This window comes from Sylvia atricapilla, chromosome 27 (assembly GCF_009819655.1).
Source record: "Sylvia atricapilla isolate bSylAtr1 chromosome 27, bSylAtr1.pri, whole genome shotgun sequence".
Taxonomy (NCBI): Eukaryota; Metazoa; Chordata; class Aves; order Passeriformes; family Sylviidae; genus Sylvia; species Sylvia atricapilla.
The window spans coordinates 4,780,331-4,803,094 of NC_089166.1; the positions used below are offsets into that span (position 1 = coordinate 4,780,331).

At 45.0% G+C, this 22,764-nt stretch overlaps 2 protein-coding genes across 6 annotated transcripts in view; both read left to right on the forward strand.

The window, feature by feature from the left end:
- The first annotated feature begins 345 nt into the window (after positions 1–345).
- LOC136372285 (tRNA N(3)-methylcytidine methyltransferase METTL2-like) lies at positions 346–20,968 on the forward strand. 2 transcript variants are annotated; one of them, XM_066336836.1, is made up of 11 exons: positions 346–1,050; positions 3,002–3,366; positions 4,310–5,176; positions 6,726–6,817; positions 10,984–11,345; positions 12,600–12,649; positions 14,774–14,834; positions 16,012–16,151; positions 16,907–17,013; positions 17,205–17,270; positions 18,930–20,968. In XM_066336836.1, the coding sequence occupies exons 3-11, from the start codon at positions 5,088–5,090 to the stop codon at positions 19,079–19,081; spliced, it is 1,119 nt and encodes a 372-aa protein (XP_066192933.1). In that variant the 5' UTR covers positions 346–1,050; positions 3,002–3,366; positions 4,310–5,087; the 3' UTR covers positions 19,082–20,968. The 2 variants fall into 2 exon arrangements, with proteins under 2 accessions (XP_066192933.1, XP_066192934.1); XM_066336837.1 differs by lacking the exons at positions 346–1,050; positions 3,002–3,366; positions 4,310–5,176 and adding an exon at positions 9,058–9,267.
- Positions 19,060–22,764, forward strand: part of TLK2 (tousled like kinase 2) — a 56,623-nt gene continuing 52,918 nt past the window's right edge. For all 4 annotated transcript variants that reach the window (XM_066336826.1, XM_066336833.1, XM_066336830.1 and 1 more), the window contains exon 1: positions 19,060–19,194. In XM_066336826.1, the coding sequence (XP_066192923.1) occupies positions 19,128–19,194 (67 nt within the window). In that variant the 5' untranslated portion in view covers positions 19,060–19,127. The remainder of the gene's footprint in view (positions 19,195–22,764) is intronic.

Consider the following 22,764-nt stretch of genomic DNA (forward strand, 5'->3'; position numbering starts at 1 on the left):
TCACGTGGGCCCAGCTGGGTTTGACCACAGGAGCATTTTGTCTGCCAGTGGGCTGAGGAAAAGGCAGTGGCAAAGGCAGAGCCTTGTTGCAACATGAAGAAGCAGGATGAGTCTCCCAGGCTATCTGGGGCTGCTTCCACTGGAGAACCCCCAACAATTCCATATATGCCATTCAGGCAGGAGACTTCCATTTCCCATGGAGTTGTGGGATGAGGCAAGACCCCAGTTTATACCAGTTGACTGCCCCATGATGCCAGGGGGCATGGGTATTTGCAGGATCACGCCCATGACTACAAGGAGCAGGTGTTGGGAGTCTGGAGTGGCTTCCCCCCCCCGCCCCCCCAGAAAATCAAGGCAGTGTCGCTGTGCCTGCCAGAGTAGAGGAGAGCGAGCAGCTGGAGGTCCGTCCTGGGGCAGGGCATGGACTTCGTGGTTGCTCTCAGCTCCCCGGGAGAAGCCATTTGGGAGTGGTAGTGGCTTCAACACTATGGAATATGCCAGTTCCGGGCTGCATGGAGGCGGTTGGAGCCCGGCACCACTAGACGGTGGTGTCTGTATGTGCTCGGCCCAAACTTTCCACCTTCTGGACTGCTGAGTGATCATCTCCCACATTGGACAGGGACATTTGCCCCACACAGGTTTCCAGGGAGTGGGGACACTCTGAAACCCATCCCATTTATGCAGCTCCTACAGCAACACTTAAGACTGGGATTCTTTTTACTGCTACTTTAATTCGTGGAGTGCTGAAATGATCTCTTTCCTTGGACCCCATCAGCTTCTGTTGTAAACTGTTTTCTGTTAATGAACCCCGAAAATAGGCAAAGCACTTCTAATGCAGCCAGAAGATGACAAAATGTATTTTTTCTGACTCACAACCCAGAATGATTCACAACTTAGGTCTCTAGGGAATATTCTGTAATGAAACACATCTCCTCATTCAAGCTAGGGAAGCAGGTCAATGTTAGAGTGCTGAAGTCCCAACACTCTCAGTGGAAATCCACTTTCCAGAACAGAATCTCCAGGAGGTGCTGAAGAACCTAGCAGTGGATGGTGAGTACATCGGCACTTTGGGATAGTTCAGGATCTGGAGCATCCGCTGTGCAGAAAACCTAAGATTTGGACAAGAAGAGAAAAATAGCTGGAATTAAAAACAAAAAAGAAAATGCTGCATTTCCCTCAGCACAAAATCAAAGAATAATTTAGGTTGTTGTATTTTGGGCTCCCCTTCCTCAAACATATTTGCTGAGAGAATTGGGATCGTTCAGCCTGGAGGAACAAAGCTTCAGAGTGGCTTTGCAGTATCTGAAGGAGCTAACAGGAAAGATGGAGAGAGACGCTTTTACAAGGCCCTGGAGTCACAGGACAAGGGGAAGTGGCTTCCCACTGTCAGAGGGCAGGGTTAAATGGGATATTGGGAAGAAATTGTTCCCTGTGAGGGTGGGGTGGCCCTGGCACAGGGTGCCCACACAAGCTGTGGCTGCCCCATCCCCGGAAGGGTTCAAGGCCAGGTTGGGCAGGGCTTGGAGAAACCTGGTCTAGTGGAAGATGTCCCTGCCCATGGCAGGGGGTGGAATGAGATGGTCTTTAAGATCCCTTCCAACCCCAACCATTCCATGACCCTATGATATCTCCCCACTGACTAACTCCACCTTCCCCCATAGCCCTGGGGACATGGTTGATATCCACAGTGTCCAGCTATCCCCTTAACCAGCAAGGAGCTCCAGGAAGCTCAGGACACACCACAGGAGGGGACTGGCCTTCCCTTCCTTGCTCTCTGCTTGTACCTTGCCTGTCCTTAAGCAGCCCAGTGACAAGAGCACAGGGAGGCTGCTGGGTCTCTGCAACTCTCTTTGGATCAGTCTGGAACAGGACACACCATGCACTCAGCATAGCTTAAATTCTCTCTATTTCTGCACTCCCCTTAATCTTGGCTTGAATCTTTGCTTCACATTACATGGCAGAGAGGCACAGTGTGAATTTGGTGTGTCTCAGCCATGCCACTCCTCAGCAGCGCACAGGAGAAGGGGCTGTGTCTGTACGCTTGGTGGAGTATTGAAGGAGGGGATGGATGATGAGTGGCCATGGAAAGGTAATTTAATTTTCCTTGGCCTCAGCATCCAACCCTGCTGGGAGAGACGGAGTTTCATTGCATTATTATGGCTACATTTCTTCAGATCCTGAGATGGAAAAAGTGGGTGAAAGGCAAAGGAGTTGCTATTATTATTATTAGCAACCTCTTTTTGCAAGTTTCTCTGTGCTAACTGCCAGCAGGCAGGGGAGTTTCCCAACACTTTCTTGTTACAGAGGGCACAACCACTGGACATTGACCTGGTCACAGAGGACATTCACTTGACCCCAGAGCCATGGGAGGTGTGAAGTCTGGATTCTGTGGAAGGAGTCTCTCCAGCTGCCCTTTTGCCATCACTCCCAAAGCCTGAAATCTCCCTGGAGGGCTTGTCCTGGCTGCTGGCAACACTTCCTGCTTCTCTCAAACATTGCCTGGGTGCTTCCCTAGGGCACAAAAGTGACACTAACCAGGACCTCAGCTCCATCCTGGGCTCCACAGCCAGCAGGGTTCACCTGGCCAACAAGGAAAGCTGGAAGCCTTAGGACAGAATAAGATAAGGCTATGTATCTAAGGTCTTTTTCCTTGGAGGAAACCTAGAAATCTTTGGAGACCAACAGATTAGTTAAAAGCCTCCTGCATGCCTGTACTCGTGTTTGTCAGATGACAAGAACGCGATGTTAACATGAGGCAACTGATTCCCTTAAAATACTGCAGCGGTTCCCACCCACAAGGGAAAAACATGGAAGCAAGTCTCTGGTGGTGAGGGACTGATTGCTCCTGCAGCAGTAAAATCATCCTTCCCTGTCTCAGCCGAGTCTAATACCTTATTTTTGTATCTCCACATGCCACAGAGTCATCATGCTATGATGAGGATTTCTGCCCATGGATTTAGTCCAGAGTCTCACTTTTTCCCTTTTTTCCAATTTTTTTCAGATGTTCCTGGCTACAAGAAAAGAGCCAAGCTCTTCTCTTACCAGACAGGACAGAGAAAGAGTCAATTTTACCTTTTCTGGTTGATGATAAACTGCAGGGAATTGTCCTTCCTGCCAGATACCTAACCAGCACTGTGAAAAATGGGGATGGGTCCCCATGGTATAACTTGTCCAGATCTTCTCAAGGCTGCTGGGATCTCTATTCCCTTTGAGCTCAGTGAAAGCTCTGACCACTCTCGTCCTCTTCAACCCATAGGAAAAATTACTTGGGCAGTTTCAATTACCAGAGGAATCCTCTACCTCAGAGTATTTGGGGAACGGGTGGAGTTGGCAATCTGCCCCTGGAGAATTGTTTCAGACTATCAGGTGAGTTGCCTCTGTGGGATAGAGAGGGATGTGCTCCTCTCTACTTGGGTATTTGTGCCCTATATAACAACATACACAAAACACAGGTGCCCCAAGATGAGATTTCCAGAAAAGCTTTATATTTAGTTGCACATCCAGAAGCATCTGCATGGCTGCCTTCTGCTTTGCAAAGGCACTGCTGAAAGTCACACCCCTGTGCAGTTTAGACCCCACAGGTAGCAGGTCCCTCCAAAGCTGTGGGTGCAGCAGCTGGTGCTGAGTAGCGCTGGGTTGTTTCACAAACCAATGTCGCCCTCTTTCGTCCTCTGGTTGCCACCCGCAAGAGCTCAGGGACCGCACCAGCCACTGTAGATGGAGGGATGGATGGATGGTTGCATGCATGCATGCTCCCTCAAGTGTTGCAGAAAGAAGCTCCACAAAATTTGGAAAGACGTGGATCACCCTGTGCCTCCCTTTGCACACTGTGAACAAAATTGTAGAATCCCAGAATGGTTTGTAAGGGACATTAAAGATTATCCAGTCCCCACCCACGCAGGGGCACCTTCACTCTCCCAAGCTGCTCCAAGCCCCATCCAGCCTGCCCTTGGACACTGCCAGGGATCCAAGGGCACCCACAGCTTCTCTGTGCACCCCGTGCCAGGGCCTCTCCACCCTCACAAGGAACAATTTCTTACAATATCAATCTAACCCTGACCCCTGTCAGTGTGAAGCCATTCCCCCTTGCCCTGTCATTCCAGGCTCTTGTAAATAGTCTCTCTCCCTTAGGTTCCGTCAGGTACTGGAAAGGGCCAGAATTAGGTCACCTCAGAGCTTTTCATCTCCAGGCTGAACAATCCAAATTCTCTCAGCCTTTCCTTGTACAAGAGGTGCTCTATCCTTTGGATCATCTTGGTGGCCTCCTCAATTTCCTCTTTCCTCCTTCATCTTACCTCTCTCTTCCCAGGCCAAATAAATTAATGTCTAAAGGGGAGCTGAGAAGATGGAGCCGGACTCTGCTCGGTGGTGCTGAGCAGTAGGCAACAGGCACAAACTGATGCCCAGTTGATCTGATCTGAACATGAGGAAGAACTTCAATGTGCAGTGACCAAGCACTGGAACAGATTGTCGAGCTTTCATTGCTGGACATATTCCAGAATTCTCTGGAGGCAGTCTTCAACGATCCATTCAAATCTTTTGAATTTGAACCCGTTACACCTTGTTGTAAGAGGACAAGTGAAAATGGATTCAATTTCAAAGAGCAGGGTTAAATGGGATATCGGGAAGAAATTCCCATGAGGCTGAGGAGGCCCTGGCACAGGTTGCCCAAAGCAGCTGTAGCTGCCTCTGGATCCCTGGAAATGTCCGAGGCCAGGCTGTACGAGGCTTGGAGACACCCGGGCTAATGGAAGGTGTCCCTGCTCATGGCAGGCAGTGGAACAGGATGGGCTTTAAGGTCCCTTCCTACCCAAAGCATTCTGCGATTCTGTGTACTCTGAAATTACCAGACTGGAGCAGAAAGGCTGAACCAGACGGACCCCTGTGGTCCCTTCCAGCCTGCCCCACGCCGGAACTCCCTGAAACGCGAGATAAATGCCGGAAAAGGCATTTTCGGAAACCTTTCCCGGTATTTTCCCGCGGCACCGCCCCACTTGACCACCCATCCCACGTGATCGCCGCCCGCAGTCCTCCTTCGGGTCAGACGACGAGGCGGCACTTCCGCTTCCGGCGCTGGCCGGCCCGTCATGGCGGCGCCCAGTGAGGCGCGAGAGCGGCGGCCTTTCGGGAGGCGTCTTCTCACCGACCCCGCCCGACTTTTCCAGCACAATGCCTGGTGGGTGAGGGCTGCCGCCATTGCCCGCTCCAGACCCCCATCAGCCGTCCGGAGGTGCTGCTGCCCTGTGGTGCCGCCCCGCGCCCGGCAGTGGGGTGGGGGTGGCCGGGGCGGGTTCGCTGTCGTCTCTCCAGTTTGCCGTATCTGTGGCCAAACGCTGTGTAATGAGCCAGCCCCAACCTGTCAGCCCTGCCTCACGGGGCTTTGACCGAGGTGACCGCCCTCATTTCCGGGCTCACCTCAAGAGACACCATCAGGGCGCGGAGCGGGCTGAAGGAGCCGTGGGTGTAGGGCGGGCGGGGACCAGCATCCCCGGGCAAGGCACTGCCCTATGCGGTGCTCGGGAGTGCTGGTCCCAGAGGGTCCTGAATCCTTGGATATGAGCCCCAGGCGGTCCTGAGCACTTGGGACTGCTCCCTGCGGGATTCTGAGTCTTGGGAACTAATCCTTTGGGAGCTCCTTATCCTTTGGGATTGATCCCCAGGGTGTCCTGAGGCTTCAGGACTGATCGACAGGGAGTTCCGAGCCATTTTCAACCCTTCCTGAAGCAGTAGCTTTCTCAGGCTTCTGTGGTTGTAGCAATTGTTTTACTGCGGTGGTTAATAAAGGTAAATAACCTACTCTCAGAAATCCATAGCCTGTCATTTCTTCAGGGAGGTTGTGCTAGGTGTATGCTTGGAACAAGAGCTCTTTATTTGGATACAGAAATTGTTTTAAGTCAGTTAAACATCCAAATTCTCTATTTTGTTGGGATCTGAAGGTGTTTTGCGTTTTTGGAGTAAATGGGTCCACTTTTTGTCTCTGGCTGCTATACTTTGTTAGGAATCAGGTGTGTTTAATTTGTAATTAAGTGATATTTGTATGTGTCAGTCTGTTATTCTTCCTGGGACCATTCTATACAAAAGGTACAAAAGCATATTCTATACAAAGTTACAAAAGCATATCCTTAGTTTTCCTGTGGAAATTCTTAGTTATCTGTTCTTTCACAGACTTACCACTTAAGCCTTTATGAGTTTAAATCAAAAGATTAATTCCTTCTGAGGCAAGAGCTGCTTCTTGGGCCTTGTATTCTGCCTTTCATTCACTTGTTTTAATGAAAAAAGGCCAAGCAAATAACTAATTACTGCATGGCTATGTATGTGCATTGAAGTTATTAATAATTCGCTATGCTTTAAAGCTTCCTGCATATTTTTCTCATAATTTGATTTTATTTAACAGATACCTTCCAAATAACCCAACTGCTTTTTTTGTTTTAACTTGAGAAAGAGTAGTTTTGTGCTGAGTGCCCTCATGGTTTTAGCAAGGATCTATTCCCTTTAAATTTGACTGAGCATTCAAAATGGGACAGATACAGGATCCCTTCTGTTTGCAGTTCCATGAGTTCTTTCAGGACTAGGACACGCGTGTGCTGACTGTGCTGTTGTGCTGGTGCTGGGCTGGAATTGGGGACCACACCTGCACCCCTGTCCATTTGGAGGGCTGTCCAGACTTTTCCCTGTGTCTTTGTGCTACCATGCTTAGCTCTAGTTCATCTTATTTTTCACAACAGGGATAATGTGGAATGGTCAGAAGAGCAGGAAGCCAATGCCAGGAGTAAAGTTCAAGAGAACAGCTCACAACTATTGCCACAAGATAAACAAGGTACTTTCAGAGAGTCTCCTCATGCAAGTCTTGGCTTTGAGCCAGGAATGGAATAGTCTGGCCAAGGATATCTCTTGGGTCAGAACATCATCAATTCCTCCCTTCCCCCTCTCCAAGTCACTCAGAAGGCATTAACACATGTTTGATAATGGGAAATTGAGGAGGAGGGACCTTTCTGTTCTTAATTTACCTCTCTGTGACTCTTCCCCTTCACTAGAGGTGAATCCTCCCAACCAGGAGGAGTCAGATTGGGTTAAGCTTCTTTGTCATGCTGCGTATGTTAAATACGTGTTAGTTTTGCTGTCAACAAACCTCTTTGAGCATAGAGTTGTTGCCTGTGCTTATTTCTGCTCTTTAAAGCTTAACTGCTAGTAGCCAGTCTCTTTTTGCTGGCTTCCTGTAGAGTGATTTTCTCTTTAAAGGGTGTTGTGGTTTGAAAACAAACCGAGTGAGAGGCTCCAAGTCAGAAATACAATTTAATGAGAAGAAAAGAAAAAAAAATTGCGATAATACAAAAAACCAGAATACAACCTAATCAGGGTGATGGAAGCAATCCAGGCAAGGTGGTCTTCCTGAAGCAGTGATCCCGTAGAAAGGTCTGGTAGCTCCAGTCCTCTGAGAATCCCTTATACTGTCACAAATCCCAGCTTATATCCAGGTGAGAGTGCTTGGCTCCTCCCCATGGGCGGAACATCTCACAATGGGATGATGGGTCATATAGAGGTCCTTGATGGCCCATTAAAGAGAGATCACACCCGGAGGGAGTTATCTATGAGTCATGCACAAGCCATTGATGGGCCATTAACTGAAGATGGTGATAGAATACATCCTGAACTACAACCCAGGACAAAGGGTCTGATAACATAGTGTCCATATCTACAGACTGAACAAAGTTCATGAGAACAATTTCATCAGAGAAAGAAAAATTATTTTGTTTGTTTATCCTCAGATAGATAGCAAAGGGATTCCAAAATTTTGATTTAAAGGATACCTATCAATCAAAAATTTAGAGCTTACCTGTCTCTGAATCAAGCTCAACGTGCTCACCTCTGCAGATAAGTCATGGTTGGAGTCATTCTGAGATGGTTAATATTGCATTTCCTCCACACCTGGTAGAGATCATTCAATCCCTCAAATGATGGTGAAATAGTTCTTTGGTGTGATAAAAAACCTGTCTGATCATGGTTTTATTATACCCTGCCAAGCTGTAGGATGGATCTGCTCCTTTTGTTCAAATTAAATCAAGTGTGTCACCCGTAAGATGATACTGAGCACTACTGGAACTACTGAGAACACTTCCAGTTGTATTCACAATAGCAAATTTAATTACACCAAAGAGTAAACCTCCTAATTTCTTGGACCCCTTGAAGTATCCAGCAGTTTTCCATTGTGATGCCCATTGTGTTGAGTTAATTTTAAAATCTGGTTAGCATTAAAGGGTGCTGTCTGTCATGCTTTGAGAATCTATATGCAACTAGGAAATCGTGGAGCAATTTGCTGTTGGAGCAGTTTGTCAGAACTCCATGATGTATTTCCCAGACTGAACAATGGAGGCCAGTCAACTGTTGATGGTTGCTATTCACTGGGAAGCATGTGGAGACAATGGGATGGCTGGAAAGTAGGGAAAGCAGCCCAGGAAAACGTGCCTGAAGGGTCTGGTAGTTTGAGAATCAGGATGTCCGAAGAGAAAAACAAAGGCAGAGTATTGGTCATTATGGCTGTATTATTCTGTGGACTTCTTGGGGATGTCAGGATTTGTTCTGAAGAAGGAGGGAAGCTCTGTGGGTATGTGGAAGATGTGTCTTCTGGCTGGGAAAAGAAAGAGAAAGAAGTCCAAGTTTCTTGGTTTCCTTTTGAGGGTCCATAATTACCCCTCTTGCAATTCAGAAGGTCCCTGATTCTCTTCTGGGTTTTGTGAACAGTTGCTTTTGTTTGCTTTTCTTTTGCAAAGTGATGGTGTACATCTGGACTTGGCTTTGGGGTGTGCTTTCAAACGTGAGCAGAAAGGCAGGAGTTCTTATCAGGAAAGTTTCTGGAGGAATCTGGCCTGCACACTGATGACACTGTGAACTAATACCCCAAAAAGGGCCTTAAAACAAGTATGATGTGAACTTTTTTGGCTGGAAGTCTTATTGAAAAATTAATATGGTTGTATTTTCACTTAAATGTGTTTCTGGTATAATCTTTGTCTGCTGGCCCTTGTATTTTTGTATTTATATTGTTACTGGTCCTTTATTCAGGCCTTTGAAAACACCAGGCTCCAAGGTAAATGAGATTTAAATAAAGCTTCCCACATGTGGTTTGCAGTATAACAGCTCTTCAATGGCATCCAACAGAATTTTGCACTAATGTAACAAAAGAAGAGCACAATGTGTTGTTCACCAGTGTAATGTGGCAAAAATGTGGGCAATCCAAAATGACTGAGCCGGAATTTTGTCCCAGCATCTCAGGTAAGTATTCCACTGAAGTTGGGCTGTCATGGAATTGTTGGAGATGGGCAGGAATCAGGATTTGTATTTTTGTTAGGTGGAGGAGCGTTTCAGTTCCAGAAGCCTTGCGTATTTCTACAACATGGGAAAAAGACAGTTCAGGACAGAGCGTGCCAGGGTTTGGATCAATAGCACTTCTTCCAGCATTAGCAGTCACTGACTTCTTCCATGCAAACAGTGAACTGATCTGGCCCTGCTCACTGTGACCTACTGTGAGATCATGTTACAAACTTACTGCTTGTGTCTAATATCAGACATAAAAGTTTCCTTCAGCTTGGGGTTTAAGAACCAGGCTTCTTACAAGGAGAAAATCCTTGTAGTTGAGGTAAATAGATTGTTTTTATATATAGTTCTTTGTGCTTCAGGGATAGATCCTGCTAAAAATAGATGTATGACTGATTAGTGCTTCTTTGTTAAAGCCATTTTTTTCTATATTTGGCTGATGCTACATATTTTTCCAGGTGTTCTGGGTTCACTTTACTGTCTCACTTTGAAACAATTTTATATTCTTCAGGAAGACTAAAAAATAAACAGCAGTTCAGCTAATAATGCCCTCCAATCATTTTTATTCAGTGATGCACTTGTTGCCATGCAAAAGTGGTTGAAAAATTACTTTTTATTGCAATTGGGATTTCTAGCCATGGATATTAATGTGTCTAGGTGATTCCAAGCATAGGATGCTATAATTAGGTGTTAATTCCCAGGACAGAGAACTTCATCACATTGATGAAGTCGTAGAAAGTCACTTGGATTGTAGCTTCCCATGGAAGAAATCGTTTCACTAGACTGTACTTGATCTGAAATCTGTGAAAGTGTGTGGAAATAAGTTTGCAGTTGACTCAAATTTCACTTGAGCTTGGCTTTATAAGAGCTATTCCAGCTCCCTGTAATACTCATCTCCCTCCTGGAATGACCCATTTGATGTGAAAGTGCTGCAGCTTAAATTAATTCTGTTCATCTTGAGCCTGTCCGCCTTAGCTCTCCACTGGTACTTTAATGCAGTGGTCACTGTTGACTCCCCTCTTTTTGTCTTAGTTAGTAAATGTGTGATGCTCCGACATGCAAAGAACTATGGAAAGCAAAGTTATCTGGACTGGACTGCAGCAAAATGTAGAAAGCATGCTGTCATGTTTACCTGGAAGATTGTATAAATTCTGACTGAGCTTTCTGCCAGGCCTGGACTGTTGACTAATTTTCATGTTTCTCCACCTGAAAATACGAGCAGTGTGCATTGGATAGGAGCTTTCAGCTCCAAGCAGCTGTCAAAAAATTCCTCAGGAGTTGTGCTTCACACTTAATGTCACCAGGCTCCAAATTAGTTGTTCCAATGAAATGAAAAAGTTAGTCTTAGAGATGGAAGTAAACCCCTGATTTCTTCATTCCAGTCTCCTTCAAAAAGACTTTTTCTGTTACCAGCTTCCTTTGAACCCTATCAGGAGATAGAGTCTCCTCTTCTCTCTTTTCCCTTTTTAAGTCCTAACAAAGTGACTATGAGGACATAGGCTGAGTGTTTATGTGGGATTTCAAATTCAAAAGGTGATTTTCAGTCAATAATCTCACTTATTATTACAGCAGGTTGCTGCGTAGATATCTGCAGTGATCCCTCATTCTCTGAACTGATTACACCCTTAGACATTCTGATTTGATGCCTGGTGATGTTTTTGCTTGTGTTCACAGAGGAATATGAGGTGAATGCTAAGAAATACTGGGATGACTTCTATAAAATCCATGAAAATGGCTTCTTCAAGGACAGGCACTGGCTGTTCACTGAATTTCCTGAGCTAGCATCTAACAGGAACTCAAGCCAAAATGAAGACTCTGTGCATAGATTTAGTAACACAGAAGAATCCAAGAATAAAGGGCTGGGAAGCTGTGAAAATGGCCATTGCTCATTGGAAACCAGAACACAGAGTCAGTTAAACCTGATAAAAAGCCCACCTGCAGGCCACACAGAGGAGTTGGCTGCGCAGAAAGACAGTGAACTGGGTCAGAGTGATGGGGATTACCCAGGATCAGCTGCATCTTACCGTATATTAGAGGTAAGAGGTGTAAATCACAGTAACACATCAAAGCCTGCCTTGTGTCAGTGTGACTGGGACATAAAAATGTGTATCACTGCCAAACAGCAAAGGAACAGATGATTGCCTTCAGTCAGTAAAATGCAAAAATCAGAGGATAGTTTAGAACTTACCTGTTGGTATTCCTTTGGTTCAGACGCTGAATTCACAGAGCACAAGGACCATAAGAAGTTTCCAAGTTTAAAAGCCTAACTATTGCTATCAGATGTTCAAACAAGCATTTGAAAGTCATCTTTTGAAGAAGTTGATTCTTCTACTCTGTATAAAGCTTTCCCTTGTCATTTATCTTTTGCATATTTGTGCTGACTCCTGTTTGCCTTGGGAGGTGTGAAACAAAGCAATGAAGCCAAAAATGTAAAGATGCTCTTTGGTTTGTTCCTTAAGGGCATTGTGATAACAGGAAATCCCAGACTGATACAGGCTTTGCCCCAGAAAAGTTTGTGGCAGTTATAAGTACTGGATGGCAGACAGCTGGTTGTGACCTTTTGCTCTGCCAACTCTAGTTGCCCTGTAGATATTACTGGATTTGTTTAATACTTAGTATTATATGAAAGTCCTGCCCTTCCAGGGAGAGTTAGTATGAATTGTCTTTCTGATTTTGAATTTAATCTGACAGTTCAAGATTTCCTCAGATTTTGGTAATCTCAATGTGCCTTTCCTATCTCACCTGAGCAGTTTAACTAACATCTGTCACTGGAAGTCCTCTGTTGTGTTTTCTGCTCAGTCTGTTTCAATTTTACTTATTTTTTAAATATTCAGAGGCAAATTCCCCAAACCCAGTTGTGTGAGCCATCATCTCTTCAAATGGGAATAAGCAGAAGGAGTAATTAGAGTAAAGCAAACTGAACTTCTCTGTTGCTCTGATTTTCTGTGGAAGTGAAAGTAATTCATCCATGGCCTTTGCCAGTGCTTCAGTGACTCATACTGGTTGTTACGCTTGGGTTTCCAGCAAAAACAGCTTTCAAAAGAGTAACAATATATAGCTTGTTATTAAGATTTCAACAAGAACTTGCTTAGTGTTTTCCCACACATGTAATCTTGTTCCTCAGACCTTAACATGCTCGGATCTTGCAGGGACACTTAAGAATCACTGCCATGCTCAGCTTTACTCATGAGTTGTTCTTCATTCCATGGCTGTAGACAGATGATTGAAAATGATCTGCATGATGTACTGAAGGAATTATTTTCACTGTATACATCTCTCTGTTTATGCAGGTTGGCTGTGGAGCTGGGAATACAGTCTTCCCAATTTTACAAACCAACAAGTAAGTAGTGACAAGACAAGAGGAAGTGGCTTCCCACTACCAGAGGGCAGGGCTAAATGGGATATTGGGAATAAATTGTTCCCTGAGAGGGTGGAGAGGCCCTGGCATGGGTTGCACAGAAAAGCTATGGCTGCCCCTTTCCTGGAAGTGTCCAAGGCCAGGTTGGACAAGGCTTGGAGCACCTTGGTCTAGTGGAAGGTGTCCCTGCCCATGGCAGGGGTGGGACTGGATGATCTTTAATGTTCCTCTCACCTGTTGAGGTTTAGGTTTGCTTATCCAAGTCACAGCACCATTTATGCAGAGGTTTTACATTTGCCAAATTTGTTTGCTAACTGAGAGATAGGATTTTTTGGGAGAAAAAGGCAAAAACAGGCTCAACTTAGAAGCAAAAACACATAGATTTTATTAACATACACTAAGGTGGGGGAAAAAATAAGAAAATACAAAAAAAAATTAACACAAATCAATTTCTAAAACCAACCCTCTCACTACAAACTGTTCATTTTCTACAAACAATGTAAGAGGCAAAACTCAAAACTCTATGTCAGTTCCACTTATAAAACAGTCTTTCATTCAGTCTTTGAGAGAGAGAAGCCCTGTGGTTTGATAACTTCCACACAAAAGCAGTCCGCTCAGAGAATCTGCATTTGTGGAACTTCCTCATATCACGTAGCCTTTCCTGTGACTACCTATGGGCCATGGATTTTACAAATTGGGGTGGTACTTTTTAAAACCGAGCTTCTTCAGAAACAAAGGATCTTTTTCAACTCAGCAAACAGATAGTCTTCTCAATTCTTCACTGGCAGAGGGCTTCTTCTCATCTCTTTCTGTTCAGCCTCTCATGCGGGTCACAAAAATATTCACTCAGTTCATCACAGATACCTTTGCTCAAATCAACAAATCATGTCCCCAATTTATGTTGTCCATGGTTTAAAAGATTATCCTGTTACCAAAATCCATAGGAGATTTTCAGCCTAGAACCAAGGCAACTCGTCATCTCTATCACTTTAAAAAAAGTCACTTTTCCTTTACTGACTTTGAGATTTCTGTATTGTCCCTTTACATGTCTCCAACTTTGCTTTTTTCTCTCATCCTCGAGAAGGGTTAGGGTTTAAAGTCTCAGTCTGAGTCAAGAAAGAGTTAAAGCGTGCCTAGGCGTGCGGTGGTCAGGTGATCTCTGCCCAGGCAGCTGCAAATGTTCCAAAGCCGTGGTGGTGGGGGCCAGGCTGATGGATACAGTGTCTTCCACCCCTGGATGTGATGGTGCCAGCCGCTTGCAGCTGCTCTCTGTAAGGCCCAGTATAGAATGGAGGAGATCCCATCCTCCCTCCGGGCCAAGAGGCAGTCAGGAGGGCCCGGGACACGGTTCTGCCAAGACCCGCGCCGATCCCCACCGCAGCCCGAGGCACTCGGCCGACCTGCCCGGCTTCCTCTGGGGCATCGGCTCGCAGAGTCTCAGCCAGCCCAGCCACCCTGGGGGCAGCCAGGGCCTAAGCCAGGATCTCCTCAGCTCCCCACGTGTTACCTGCACGCCGGACGTGGGAGAAAGAGGAAGTCTTCAACCCAGCTTCAGCTTTTTATATGAATATTACCAAAAGTCACTTTCCATTTTCGGAATGGTCAGAACTTCATGTGAAATCCAAGACCTGCCACCCTATAGGTCCCTGTGCTTTCTATAGAACCCTTAGGTTCTAGCAGAGAGATACTGTTTCAACCCATGACATCAGCCTAAACCATTCTGGGATTCTGTGAAGTAATTCTCAGTAGGCTTTTACCTGCATGGCATTTTCAGTCTCTGAAACTGCATTTTCAGTCTCTGAAAAAGAATTGGAAAAATGTTCCATGTGTTCCTGCTTTAGGTAATCTCAGAGAAAAGCCAAATGCAAGTGCTATCTTTGCCATCTGCAGCTTCAGGTCATTGTGTTTTGAACTTAGAAGCCCTTGGTTTTAGATCCAGGAAGAAAAGGAAGCAGTCAGTTCCATATGAGAATAATGGGCATAAAGGAACAATGGAATCCATCAGATTTTGCACAGAAACTAAAGCCTAGGATTTCTGGGCTTTGTGCATTTGAAACACTCCTTAATTACTTGATACAAATGATGAGTTTCTTTGATTTATTGCAGTGACCCAGGCCTGTTTGTTTATTGCTGTGATTTTTCTACAACAGCTGTGGATCTTGTCCAGGTAATCTCAGTGGTGACTTATGAAAATGTGGGAAGTTTCTGGGGCCAGTTGCCCATTAATGCAAATCTGTTCCAGCTGCTAGTGACTCTCTGACTGTGCTGGCAACTTTCTGGTTTTAGCCAGCCCTGGCACTGACCCTTGCACTGGGAAATCTGGAAAATGAGCGATCAAAGATTGTAGAAATTAGGGAAGTAAAATTCTCAGTGTCACATTGGCAGCAAACAAGTCAGCCAGATTTTCTTCCCCTGTGGTTGGCAGTACTTTTCTCAATACGGTGTTCTTCTGGCTGAGTAACTTCAAAACAAACTTGAACCTTGAAAACATTCAGGCTATTTTTTAGCAGGAACTGAAGCTGGGTTTGGTTCGTGTGTATGTTACTGTCACCACAGTTCTGGGAACATGGTCTGATTCCTTCTGCACAGGCAGCTGAAGAGAGATCATGTTTGTCGAGCAGGATGCTGGGATTTAGTCAAAGGACAAATATAACTAATCAATTTCAGATCAAGGCAGAACTGAGAATATATGAAGTATCAAATGCAATCAGTCACTTCCTGAGATGAGAGGGGTGCATAGCACCAGAGACAGCATCCATTTCCTCCTCTGGATGTGACACAAGCACTGTTTGTAGAGGCTTCTGCAATCTGTAGCAGTAGCTTTAGAAAAATATGCAGCTTGTAAAAGACGTCTAAATCTGAATTTAAGACTGTAACTTAAGGCAACCAAATTTGATTTTTGGCATATAGGGAATATCTGCTTATGAGTGAAATTAATATTGATTTCAATGATGCAGAGAGGTGCCCTGACACTTTCACTTATGTAAAAGTTTCCAATTTATCGGTATAAATCTCTAACTTCTTAGTGAGAATTAGTGGAAATTCTGATCTTAAAATCGCAATATCAGTTTGGCAGGTTTTTTTCAGTGCTGATTGTAACAAGACCAAAGCCCTTTGTAAAATCTGTGTGTAAATATTTTTTCACATTTCCCACCTGTTCCTTGCCTGACCAAGGAACATACTTGACACAGAAGTCCAGTGAGGCTAAAACAGATCTCTGGATACACCTCTTGATAATGTGAAAGTTAAAATACTCCATATAATACTAATAATCTATGTAGTCCAGCTAATACTGAGATCAGGGTTTGCTACTAATGTTCTTAATTTCTTTCCCTCAAATACAGAACAATGCAGAATATGATACCTCTCGCTGCTTTGCATTTGTCCATGACCTGTGCAGTGACCAAAGTCCTTTCCCAATGCCAGAGGAGAGTCTTGACATTGTTATTCTTATCTTTGTCCTCTCAGCAATTCTCCCAGAGAAGTAAGTTTTAATAATTCCTTTTTATTGCAGAAGATAATTCTTCTACAGCTAGAATTCTTTAATAATCTCCTATCAAGGAAAATTTAAAGTTTGTTCTGTTTCTGGTCCTGTTTTCCATGAAGCCTCAGAAAATGAAATTTGAAGGTATTTGCTATTGTAAACAATTCTGGCAGACGATAGGGTGATTTTAAGTGGCTACAGGTGATTGTTGCTGGGGTCACTGTTCTGAGCCCCAGCCACACTGAGCACTCACTTTGGAAAGTATTCTGCTGGATTTTCAGGCTCAGAGGGTAGATGAATTTCTCACATGGGAGGTGGCAAGAAGGAAGGTTCAGAAAAAAGATAAGGAAAGTGCTGTGGTCTTAGTATGATAGTTGTTAAAACCTACACTAGTCTCTTTTTTTGTTCCCTTTAGTTTTACTTCACAACACTTCTCTTCAAGCTCACTTATTACTTGTTTTACAGAAACCAGTGGAGATCCTTTTGTAATCAGTGATAGATTACAATAGATAGCAGTTAATCCCTGCTGTGGCAGGATGTTATCCTTGTAGGAAAAAAAGCAAAATCGGGGAATGTCAAAAAAACAGAGACAAAATAAAATCAACCCACTATGCTCTGAAGAGCTCAGAATGCTGCTCCCTTTGGGTAGCCCTTTATATGAAGTTGAAACATGTAGAACTTTACTCCATCCTTTTGGAAGGAAACAAGCATGATTTTGCAGAATGCTGAGCACTCCTGGTTTGTTCTTCTCTCAGGATGCAGTGCATTGTGACCAGACTGAGTCGCCTTCTGAAACCAGGGGGAATGATCTTGTTACGAGATTACGGACGTTATGATCTTGCCCAACTTCGGTTTAAGAAAGGTATTTCCTTTTCTTTGGGAACTCTTGCTTCATCACTAGTAGATTCTGCTTCTCTGGAGCTGTGTCTGCCCTGTTTGGAGACAGCTCATTAATTGCCCAAAGCACAATATGTGCTGGAGAAGCACCTGTTGGATGGCAATTGTTGATTTCAAGTGATCGCTGGTAACTGTTTATATCTGTCTTGCCCTTAGGTCAATGTCTGTCTGATAACTTCTATGTGAGAGGTGATGGAACTAGAGTCTACTTCTTCACACAAGGTAAGAAGCCAGAAACATGCCTCTGACTATCGAAAAACATCCTTCTGACTCTCCTCACCGCTTCTTGTCCCTGTGCTCTCCAGTTTGGCCACTAGATCTTTCCAGCCTCTTTCTTGGAACACTGTGAACTGTTAAGTATCTCTCAATTAAACAGTGGCCTGGGCTTGTCAGCTCCTTGGTGCAAGCATGGCATGGTCAATTCCTTAGTGGAAAATCCTTTAAGAGGAAGGGTCCTTTAAGAGGTGTGTTTGCTACCCTGGGAAGAGTGGGATTGGAGGAGCTCTCCTTGTATATTTGCTGTATATTGGATGGGGGGAAATGGATACCACTTAGCGGAAATTCTCTTAATTTTCCTGCTCTCCTCTAAGGAAATCAAAAGGGTGTGGTTCAGTGTCGCTATTGTATTAGGGGCAGCTAAATAACGACACACAACACGCTTCTAAGGAGGCTAGAGCCTCGTTTATTGTATGTCACATCCTTTTATAGATGGTTCTGAGAGAGCAAGACATGATTGGTCCTCAAACCAACACCTCACCATTATTGGCTAATTATAAATAACCTCTCTTCATAAACACCTTGCAAGTAAACAGCTAATTCAAAACACCAGCTGCAAAGATTGTTTTAATTCCTTCTCACAGTTCCAGTATGGGAAAGTTATGTGGCTTGCTTTCCCACAAACTCTGCTGCTGCCTGATAATGTAAAAATCTCTCTTCTCTGCTGTGGCTGTCAGCATCCACAGTTCAGCATGGAGCTGAGGCAGCCTCTCCAGTTCTGCTGCTGCAGTTGTTATTCTCCCAGTTTATCAGCAGCTGCACCTCCAATCCCTCCACTACAGGCTTCTGTGCACAGTCAGTTTTAGAGCAGTGGCACAACTGAACTGTTCCCCACTGCATGAGTCTTGGTTGGCACAACAAAATTAATGTTTAATGCATGTTTGGCAAACACCTTACAATGGAAAGCATCTGATAAAGGAGCACAAGTTGAGACCTGTCAGGCTTTTCCTACAGAAACTTTAGACAAACCACATGCTTTGAGAGTAATCTCTGCTGCTCAGCATGACTGGGGTGCTGTGAGACTTATTTGCTTAGTCAGGAATACCTGCCAATGGAATTGTTGAAGCCTCGAGGGCTCTCAGTGCTTTAATTTGGCCTCAACAGGATGAGGGTTTTAAGGATTTTTTTTTTTACCAAATTTAACCTTAATGAATCCCATTCTCCTCCAGCCTAGGCAGCACAGATCTTACTGCGACTGTTTAAAAGTCTAGGTCTGATCCTGTTCTTTGCCCTTGCAGACTCTGAAATTCCTCTGGGCAGGGGGGAAAGGAGTGGCTCTGTCCCAGCTTGCCAGAAGATGCTCCTTATTTGGTTACTAGAAACAGTACCCATATTTGAAAGTGCTACTGTTTTCTTTGTTAAGTCTCTATAGTTCTAGATGTACTCCAGATAATTCTTTTCTTCTTTGCTAGAAGGGAAACTTGAGAAACTGTGATGTTAAACTCCCCAGTAAAGTAGCTAAGTCTTGTTTGATCATTTCCCTGCTAGGGGTGAGACCGTGGGTTTCCTCTGGACCATCTTTCAGCTTAGCTTAGCCCTCAGTGTGAGCAGGTATCAGTTAAAGAAAAGCTATGGTCTCCTCAGTCTCCTTCTCTCTGCTTCCAGATGAATTAGATAATCTGTTCACCACAGCTGGGCTGGAGAAAATCCAGAATCTGGTTGATCGGCGATTGCAAGTGAACCGTGGGAAACAGATGACGATGTATCGGGTGTGGATCCAGTGCAAGTACTGCAAACCCACTGCCCTTCAGCCATGAGGCATGTGGATTTTGGGCTGGAGCTTCTTCATCTCCTTCTGGTGACATGTGTGTGATGCAGTTCTGCACACTCAGGACCTCAGTGCCTTGTTCCATGCCTGGCATCACTTCAAGTGAGTTTTGCTAAGGACAAATGCCCTGAGAGTAGAACAAGCAGTATTTTAGATGTCATAGAGTCACAGAATATACTGAACTGGGAAGTACGCATGAAGATCAAGTCCAGCTCCTGGCTCTGCACAGGACATACCAACAATCCCACCCCATGCCTGAGAGCTTTGTCCAAACCTCCTTGAGTTCTGGAAGTCTTGGGGCCATGACCATTCCCTGAGGAACCTACTCAGTGCCCAGCCACTCTTTGTGGGAAGAATCTTTTCCTGATATCCAGCCTAACCCTCCTTGGACACAGCTGCAGCCATTTCCTCGAGTCCTGTCCCTGGTCAGGAGAGTAAAGATTGGTTCCTTCCCCTCTGCTGTCCCTCAGGAGGATGTTGAAGATCCCAGTGAGATCTGACCCCAGTCTCCTCCAGCTGAACAGAATAAGTGCCCTCAGCTGCTCCTCATACGGCTTCTTCTCAAGGCTCTTCACCATTCTCATGGCCCTTCTCTAGTGGCTTAATGTCTTTTTTGTATTGTGGTGCTCAAAACTGCCCCCAGCACTTGAGGTGAGGCTGCCCCAACGTGGAGGAAAATTCCCTGCCTCAGCAGGAATGCATTACCTGATGCTTCCAGGACACAGATGTCCCTCCTGGCTGCCAGGGCACTGCTGACTCATGTTGAACTTGCCATGGACCAGGACTCCTGAGTTCCTTCCTGCAGCTGCTTGCCAGCCTCGTTCCCCTGTCCATCCACACACCTAGAGTTGCCCCTTCCCACGTGCAGAATCCAGCACTCTCTGTTTTTGAACTTCCCATGATTGGTGATTGCCCATTTCTCTGATTTGTCAAGGTCTCTCTGCAGGCCCTCTCTGCCCCTGAGAGACTCAACAGCTCCTCCCAGTTTAGTGCAGACAGCAAACTTACTTGGTATTCCTTCAAGTCCTGCATTCAGGTTATTAATGTGAATGTTGAAGAGCACAGGCTTGAGAAGGGAGCCATGTAAATGTCCTGCTACTGGTCTGAGTTTTAAAAATTGTTTATGGTTTTAACCTAAGTCACAGTGTCTCACAGCAAGTGAGCAAGTTGAGTAGCAACTTGTTCATACTCCAGATTTCCACATGAAACAGGAGAGCTCTGACTGTATCTGTCTTTTGTGTACTCTCGTCTTGGGAACATACATAGGAAGGATAAATCTGCTCCTCTCTGCAACAGCTCTGGTATGAATCCCTTGGCCAGCTTATCTGGTGCAGCTATTTCCTAGTCATTCAGGTGTGTGCCAATCCATGAGTTAAAATACATTGATCTGAGGTCAGGAACTGAGACTATGTGAGTCTTTCTGTTCCAGCCTTCCCTGGATGCCTCAAGGTGTGGAGATAAAACGTGGAGAAAGCAAATACTGCTGCTCTGCCCTCACTGTCCACAGGGATATCCTCCCAGGGAACCAGTATGCAATAGTTCAGGTGCTGTCATTTCCTCTCAGGCAGGTTCAGGTTTTAAAAAGTTTGGTGCTGAAGCCAGTTTTGGGGCACCTTCAGAGTGCAGCAGATCAAAAGCAGCTAACAGGACCAGAGTTTATAAATAATTACCTGCTTTTGTTACTGGCTGCAGCTCCCAGGTCACAGGCTGCCCTGTAATGGTGATGTGCTAAACCCAAGCAGATGAGACACTTTGTTTGATCTGAAATCTGCAGGATGTTTAATTTTTGCACTCTTGTTTAATTTCCTAGAGGAAGCCAACACTGTGGCTTTCGAAAGCATTTCCCTGTCTCTGACAGTAAATACCTTTTATCTCAGCTTGTTTTCTTCTCTTATTTTTAAGGAGGGTGCAACAGGTATTAGAATAAGTTTTGTGCTTTTCAGTGGTAGTTTGATTCATATAAATCAGGCTTGCAAAAACCTCAGGTGCTTGTGTGAGTCTGGGCCAGCATTAGGGAACTACAGTTTTCCTCTCCTATTACTCACTAGTAAGTCTCACTAGTGCCTGCCCTTTAGTTGTAGAATAAAAAGCCTTCGCTGGTATTTCTTCCCTTACTTTAGTTCATGAAGCATCAAAATGTGTTGTGTGTGTCCTGCTGGCTGAAGTGCAGTTCCCCTGTATTTTGTTAGCCAGACACTTGTATTTGGAGCTTGATATTGTCACCTCTAGAACCACCTAGGTTATGAAATAACTGCTATCTTGAACCAGAGGAGGGAGGGTGTGCTAGTTTGAAAACAAACCAACAGGAGATCCCATGTCAGAACTGCAATTTAATAACATTAAAATAAATGCAGGAAACACTGGTTTAATCTGGCTTAACCCTGTTGGTCAAGGTGGTGGTAGCCATCCAATTAAATGGTGGCTGCACATCTTGAAGTGATAGATGTGGTTCTGTTGAGGCAGTGATCCTGTAGAAGGGTCTAGTCTTCCTCTGAAGGTCCAGTGGTCATTATGGAGCTCTTGTCCTCTGGCAATTCAGTAGGTAAGGACCACCTGTGGTGTTCCAAAGCTCAGATTATATCCAGGTGGGAATGCTTGGTTCTTCCCCCGGGCAGAGCATTTCACAATGGGGTGATGTAATTTTATGAGTCATGCAGTAAGGCCTTGAAGGCTCATTAGCAGAGAGATATCCCCCAGAGGGAGTTAGCAGGGATGTATCATGGAAGAGATAAAGAACACTGTTCTACCTGGTTTTAACAGCTTATGAAGATGGTGATAGAACACATACTTTTGATTACATCCTACACTGTAACCCAAGACAAGGGGTAAAAAGCTGAGGGAATGTCATTGCTGGTTTTGGAGAGCCTGCAGTAGCCCTGGAGAGATGGACCAGGAGCACCCTAATTTGGGAAGCGTTGGAAGGGACTGGGCAGTACTTCCCGCGGGGCTTGTGGCAGCATGATGTGTTCCTAAGTTCTGCGTCACTGTGTCATCCTGCAGCTATTGCTTTGTCTGCTACCTAAAGGCTTCTGGGTCAGGACATTTCAGCCCTCCCTGGGAAAGGTAACCCAGAGAATCCATTCACACCATACAGTAGTGGAAATGCACCTTTCCTTTTTGGTATATATTTCTTTTAAATAATGTTGAATCAAATTATTTAGGTGGGGGAGTGGAATGGAAATCAAATAACTGGAAAGAGAACTCTTGTTCAGTTTGTAGTGTATTTTCTAAAGAGCCAAGAACCTTTCCAGTATCTACAAATGAAACGGGAGGAGATAAAGCATGTCTCTTCTGAAGCACATTTGTCTTCTGCTGAGCACAAGCCTGACCCACCCCAGAAGCTCTGCAGTCACTGCTGTGTTTTCATGCTAAACCTACAAAGTTTGGTTCCCCAGCAAGGCTGAGGTCTCAGGCAAGGTCTAGGCAAAACACAGCTCAAGTCCTCTGGCAGCAGGTGAGCAAGCTGCTTATCCAGGCACAGAGTCAGGCTTAGCAAGCGCCCTGTGAGCATTGGACCAAACATAACTCGTGTAACCACCTCAGTGACAAACATCCTTTGTGTAACTGGGGCCTCAGGCAGTTCCCTGGGATCCTTTCTCTCTTGGTCCCTGAAGGAAGACCTCCTCCCAGGATAGCTTTATTGCCCTGAAAGAAAAATTATTGGGGTACACA

Excerpts from the sequence above, each read along its gene's own strand:
- LOC136372285 (XM_066336836.1), top strand. The coding sequence starts at position 5,088 with ATGGCGGCGCCCAGTGAGGCGCGAGAGCGGCGGCCTTTCGGGAGGCGT. Across the intron at positions 11,346-12,599 it reads CATCTTACCGTATATTAGAG|GTTGGCTGTGGAGCTGGGAA; the intron begins GTAAGAGGTGTA and ends CTGTTTATGCAG. Across the intron at positions 17,014-17,204 it reads CCAACTTCGGTTTAAGAAAG|GTCAATGTCTGTCTGATAAC; the intron begins GTATTTCCTTTT and ends TCTTGCCCTTAG.